The 6,951-nt window shown below is 35.5% G+C and overlaps 1 protein-coding gene across 1 annotated transcript in view; it reads right to left on the bottom strand.

Moving 5' to 3' along the window:
* Window positions 1-4,054: 4,054 nt before the first annotated feature.
* Window positions 4,055-6,951, bottom strand: part of LOC107574949 (paraspeckle component 1-like) — a 16,648-nt gene continuing 13,751 nt past the window's right edge. Inside the window, exon 4 of the mRNA XM_016261364.1 lies at window positions 4,055-5,203. Within this exon, the coding sequence (XP_016116850.1) occupies window positions 5,003-5,203 (201 nt within the window). The 3' untranslated portion in view covers window positions 4,055-5,002. The remainder of the gene's footprint in view (window positions 5,204-6,951) is intronic.

The following is a 6,951-nucleotide window of genomic DNA, read 5'->3' as shown; positions in this document are numbered from 1 at the left end:
TTTTTTATTCTGTCTCTCACAGTTGAGGTGTACCTACGATGGAAATTACAGATCTCTCCATTCTTTGTAAGTGGGAAAACTTGAAAAATCGGCAGTGTATCAAATACTTATTTGCCCCACTGTATATACATACAGGGTTTGAAAGTAACCTTTTCACTCACCAGCCAATTTGGCTACAATATTTTTAAGTTATCGGCCATTCATAACGTCTACTAGCCCCCCCCAAAAAAAACATAAATAAACCAACAGCTTGAGGCTGTCTACACTGTGCGTGACAAAGCGACCGTTGCAAATCATTTTGTGTCAGTACTAGGGGTGTGCGATATTGATAAAAAAAATTATATTTCAAAATTTTCTGGAATTTTATTGTTAAAGATAATTAGCCAATAAGTGTGTTATTCTGCTGATATAAGGCCTACAGTGGACAGCTGACTTTTAAAGTTTTTTATATATATTTCATATTCTGTGTGGTCAGTTCACAGCAGTGATATAAATTAATCTTTTCCAATAAGTTTACATTTATTTTTGACCTTTTATGGGCATTTTTACCTATATAAAGAATTTTTTCCTAAAAGTGTGCATAATCTTTTGAGTCAAATTCTTACATTGAATCAGTCAATTATAATAATAATACATTTAGGCTGTTACTAAACAAATGAACTCAATATCAACAAAATTAATATTTGCAGAAGTTGCATATGAAGTGGTATTTAGATGTATTTATATATGTTAATGCAGCTTAGAGGGACATGGAATGCTTTAACCTGCAGTTACAAATGCATAAATAATGTTTTGATATTTTAAACATGAAATCTTGAATACTGACATTTACAGTTATTTAAAAATTGAAAAGATTCTTGAAATGTAAAATTAAAACAATTAAAACTGCCAGTAGGTGGTAGCAAGTCACTGTTAAGTGAGTCATTGCGATTGAACCGAATCATTTAAACAGTTGACTCATTCAGGAACGAAACATGGTCATGTTGCTCAGAGACGCAAAACAGTGCTGTGGCTGTGTTTGGAATGATTTTTGCTGGCAAAATAGAGAAAAAACAGGCAATATGGTGTCTAAAACATAAGTCTCTTGATATTAACTTATTGTTTATTGAACTGTTGTATAAAATCAGTATCACATTTGTAACCATGTTTTTAAAAAAAAGGCACTCTTTGTGCGATATTGATTAACTGTGTGAAATTATATAAATATATACATTTTCTGCCCCCTTATCGTGAATGATGTGATCATTCTTAATGCATATTAATAGACTGAATCATGCAGTGAAAGAACGCACTCTAAATGCGCACACGCACTAAAGCATGTGTTGGTCTAACCAGACTTCATCACGCAGTCGCTTATGCGTGCACTCTGTAGGTGTGTTCTGTTTGGTTTTTGCAATATACTCGATAATGTCATAATGTCTCACGAGTTCAGTATGTGCGCTAAACCTGCACAGATTTGGCTTGCATGAACTTCTCCAAGAAATAAATGAGTAAACATAACTTACGAAAAGTAACCCGACAAATTGGCTAGTGACTTGACAGCGTTACCCACCAAAGCTGATTTTTTATTTTTTTTGTTAATTTCAAACCCTCCCAGCACTGTCTCACTCATCTAACACACCCAATTTAACTCGTCAGCTCATTAATAGAGACTTTAAGACCTGAAGGGGATCAGAAAAGGTCAAAAGAGAGAAAATATGATGCTTGTCAGATCCACGTCACGTTCAGCAGCGGCAGCTCTTAAAGAAATAACAGCCAAATAACCTAATAACCAGCTGCTGTGATGTCTATTAATCAAAGGACAAAGAAAAAAAAGAGGAAAAAATAACTTTTATAGTTTTAAGGATTCATCTATTTAATTTAGAATTTAGTGTTTTCAATTTCAATTTCTGTATATTTCTGCTGAAGGGCACAAGTAAATATGACATTATAATGGATTTATGTGAAGATTGTTTTAAGTTCACTTAAATTAGAAGATTTTTTTTTTTTAAGTCTAATAAATGTTAAAATTGATAGCTCTCAATTATACTTTAATGTTCAATGGCTATAGTTGGTTGGTTAAATATATTAAAAAATCTGGTTAAATATTGGGGGGGCAATTTTAAAGAGAAATCAGTATTGGTATCATTGGTACTGGCCTTCAGTCATAAAAAAAGATGCCATTAAAAAAATGTATACTGTATGTTGTTTGTACATTAATTTTGAATATTGAATGTGAAATTAATGCAATATAAAAGTACATTTAAAAACTTTAATGTTAGGTGGGATTAATCATTATTAATTTCAGAAAAATGAATTAGTGCGATTAATTAGTTATTTTTTTTAATCGATTGATAGCACTAATATATATACAGTTGGTACGGAAAGTTACAGCTGGCCCTGTATCGATATTGTGGCACGTGTGCAGCAGTGGACCGTGCTTAATTTGTTTCAAATTTGACAACGTTTAAAATTGAATAGAAAAGTGCGAGGTATAGAGCATATATAGGCTACAACAAGTTTTAATCTGGCTGCAGAGGAACACAACTGGGTTGACTGATATAAAGAGACGTAATCCCCGAAACAGAGCTTCACACTTGCGCAATACGGGAATATCTGCCAAGTGTGCTACTTATCTTTGTCAACCTGGCAACCATACGCTATCTCTCCATGTGGATAAACGCGCTTGCTTTCTGAAAACACCACTTAGCTTCCAGTTTAGTGATCTCCACTTCAATATTCTATTCTCAGAAAATTGTAATTCATCGACTGTTCATTTACGACACACAGAGAGAGAGAGAGAGGCTGTGTATGTATGAATTACCACCATTTTGCCGCGTTTCTCTATTAACAGTAAAGCTGTGGCTCCAGCTCCTTGTTGAGAAAGATAATGTAGCTCTTGAGCGATTAAGCTATTTAGTTGATAAAACTGCGGGGCAGCGCTAAAAAGTTTGTTCCTGAATGTCTGAGTGCGGCCACAACATGATCTGTGTGTGTGACTGCACTTAACATCAAACTGCTTCTGTTTCACACAAATGCTGGCACAGACGTGCATGTTCGGCTAGAGTCGCTTTGAACTCGTGCATCTTCAGAAGCGGAGCTGCGCAGAAAGTCCTGCTGCGCGCACCTAAGCGGACGCGTCGAGTAAATCAGCCTTGAGCGTGTGTGCGTTAGATACAGTGAAGACAGAGCGTTAGTTTAGAACTCTTCTAATTTTTTTTTTATCGTAGGGAGTGTGTTAATTTGTGCAATGATAACCTACCAGCAATGTAAGTGATTTTTTAAAAATATATTAGATTGAGTACATTACAATATAAATTTATTAGAACGAGTACATTATTTATGTGCTTAAAAACAAGATGCAAACAATCAGAATATTGTACCTGGTGGGGAGTGCACAATGTAAACATGAAACATATGCCATTACCTATATTATACTGTGGTACAGTTATGGAGGCCCTTCATAATGCAGAGGTCAGCTGCCTGCTCTGCCAATAGTTAGAAATGGCACTATAGTAAGCAGTGTTTAATAAACGGCTGTTTTTCTAAATTCTGCTGAGGTGAAATTCAGTGCAGTCATGTATCGTATCGTGACTTTGCTGGTGATACACAGCCCTAGTACACATATACTATATGTGTGTCTATATAAATGTGTATGTATGTATATATATATATAAATGTGTGTGTATGTATATATATATTATATATATACACACAAACAACCCCAGATACCCCCCAACCCAACCCAACCCACTGTGGGAATTCTCACTTACGCAAGTTGATGGTGGCAAGAAACCCAAATTCAGACATTTATTTATTTTAGAATGGGCCATTTACAAAATCAACAACATATAATAGCAGTCATATTACAAAACCTTAAGTGGCACATGACTCTCAAAAACACATGTGCCACAGAATGACTACATTTTTGAAAATGACACATTTAACACATTTCATACACAATGGTAATTCAAAGTGCTTTACATAAAAAATGCATCAAAATAATCACAACAATAAAACCAAAGACAAAAACATTACGATTAAAAAAAAATTAAAAATGTAATTAAAATGCCCTTTGATTAATTTTTTTCCCCTTTTTCTCCACACAAAAGAATGCTTGCCATCTTATTAATGAAATCATACCTGTGAGGTCCGGATGAGAGCCTCCAAGAACGCTTCAACATTCTGGAAAGAGCTGTTGTGCTCTAGACGTTCAAAGACCATGTTTGCCCATTTGCAAATCCCTTCTGCTCAGGAAAGGTGAAACTTCGGCGAATTTGGAAACAATGACCGCAGCAACAACAAGCATATGCCCTTCACAAAAAAACCTTCTCTTCAAGGAACATCTGCATGTTTCATATTGTCAGGGCCCTCAGCACCAACTTCAGAACGTTCACCTTCAAGGTTCCTTCATCTGCGTGTGCCACACTACAAAGACCTTCTCTGTGCTCCAGAAGATCAGCATTACCCAGTTCTTTGTGTTTAAGGCTATTTAAACAGAATACAACTACTTCTTCCCAGTGCATCACTGCCCGGCACAATTAGTGGAAGATGCTGCTGCCATCAGACGCATGACTTGATCAAGTGGAATGATGTTACTCAATAGTGACAACTGGGAAATCTATTTCAAATCTGTGACTCAAACACTAATGCAGTTATCTTAAAACATTTTTATTCAAAGGACTGACATTCTAAAACAGAAAGCAGAAAACTTCTGAACATTCTTTAAAAAAAACATGGCTTAATTTCAAGTATTTAACTAAAAAAAGGAAACAACTACGGTAGTAGTAAGTAATCTACAAATGGCTTAGGATATTGTTACGTACAAGTTGCTTCAATGACATTTAATAATTTATGACAGTGTTTCACATTAACACAGGGCCAGACTCATGCAATTTCTGTCCATGTTAGACATAAATGCTGCTTCAGAAAAAAGCAATGAGAAGGAGAATATATCATTAATCATGAGTCAAGCTGCTTCAACCTGAACATGTGTAAGCACAATTACCAGAGAAAATAAATATTAGTATCTACGTCGTTTGTTATTAGGCCCATCAAAGTTTCCCCCTACTGGGCTTCCTCTCGCAAAGCCACTTTGGCCAGCCACACCAGGAACAGGTCCTGCCCCAACCACCTGCTGCTGCTGAGGAGAGTCGACACCAGATCGCCCAGCCACAGACGAACCCATCTGAAGAGGCGATCCTTCAGAAAACCGATCCTTATGCTGAATTGAAATGTCAAAACAAGTATGGCATATTTGTAGCAAGCATTTGTTTGGAATATGTTGCCATTTTATAATGTCCATATAATATTTTAGTTGTTGCAGAAACAGCCCAAAAAAGTCAGTTTTTTCCCCCCACGAAGTTCAGTAGATGAATAGGACAAGCAGTAGAGTCCAGGAACACCCAAAAGAGGAAAAAACAAAAAGAAGGAATTATTTGGTTAGTACAGAAAGCCTGCAAAATCTTAATGACAACAAGAATACAAAAATATGCACAAAGTATACACAAAGTGATACCTTCATTCCAAACAAAAATAACATAGCTGCATGTTAAATTGTACATTTTAAATTGTAGTATAAAGATGGCTTAAGTGAGTGTGCTAAAAACTGCTGTGTGGTAAATCTTTGTACCACTGGTCAACTGTGGTATTGCTCGACAACAGCTCGGTTCACTAATTAGGGCTTTAAATGGCCACCTAACCTGCACTTACTTCAGACTTTTGCGGTTTTGTATTCTGCTGCTTTGGGGGTTCTTTATGCTGTAACATTTAGGTAGTGTCGTGCACATGTCATTGGATATTATTGGACCCTTTTTCACGAATATGAGTACCAGTATATGAGCACAGTATATAAATGCATCCCTGTGCACCCTCTCCAAAATGCACAATGTACGTCTTACTAAATGTTGGCTTAGCACTGATAACAATAACATAACTGACAATACAACCTACTACTATACTAAATAAAGGGTGAGATGCTATGGTGATATACTACGAAATGCCTACATTCATTCATATAAAAAAAACAAGTTAAAGAATAAGACAAACTGTACAATTTTTTTTCTCAAATATACAATCACAAAAATAAAACCAGATGAATAAAGTTCATACACTTTGATGTTGGCTTGATTTTAGTCAATAGAATGTTTTTAACATGTTCAATCACATTTCTAAAATGTTTAAGCAAGTTGGTAAAATGATTTAACATGATTTAACAACTAACGTTTTAAAATATTGCTAGCATGATTTAGCATGTTGATAACGTTTTAACACACTGCTACTGTTTTATCATGCTTTAGCATGTTGTTACTGTGATTTAGCACATTGGTACCATGATTTAACAGATTCTTAGTATCTTTTAGCACACTGATAGCATGATTTAGCAACCCTGATAGCATGTTTTAACATGTTGTTAACATGTTTTAAGACGTTGCTAGCATGGTTTAGCATGTTGCTAGCATTATTTAGTAGGTTATTAGCATGTTCCTATGATAGTCATTAAGCTTTATTAGTGAAAGTCAGTTTAAAGGGGTCTTATTATGCTTTTCCACTATTTTAGCTTTAGTTAGTGTGTAAAGTTACTGTTTGAGAATAAAACCGATCTGCAAGGTTTACAAAGGCAGATATTCTCTTTAACAGAAAACACTTTAAGAAGTACAGCAAACAGCTCGTTCAAACTACAGCACGCTTCTTCTGGATATTGTGAAATCACAATGTCACTCATTTAAAGGGGTCCTATTATGCTCTTTTACAAAGTCTTGATTTTGTTTTGGGGGTGTTCTAGAACATGTTCTCATGCTTGGTTAGGGTTAGGGTTAGGTAAATAATTGGTTACATTATTTTTCACATAATTTACATTATTAAAACACCTTTCTCCCCAGGCTGGCACAAACGGCTCGATTAGTTCCGGTTTTGATGAAGGTCCGCCTTCCGAAAAACAAAATGTGTTGTGATTGGTTAGCTGTCCCAGTG

This window comes from Sinocyclocheilus grahami, unplaced genomic scaffold, assembly GCF_001515645.1.
Source record: "Sinocyclocheilus grahami isolate Dianchi unplaced genomic scaffold, SAMN03320097.WGS_v1.1 scaffold2404.1, whole genome shotgun sequence".
In the NCBI taxonomy this organism is placed as follows: Eukaryota; Metazoa; Chordata; class Actinopteri; order Cypriniformes; family Cyprinidae; genus Sinocyclocheilus; species Sinocyclocheilus grahami.
The sequence above is the reverse complement of the archived record's forward strand: the minus strand, read 5'-3'. Positions and strand labels throughout refer to the sequence as shown.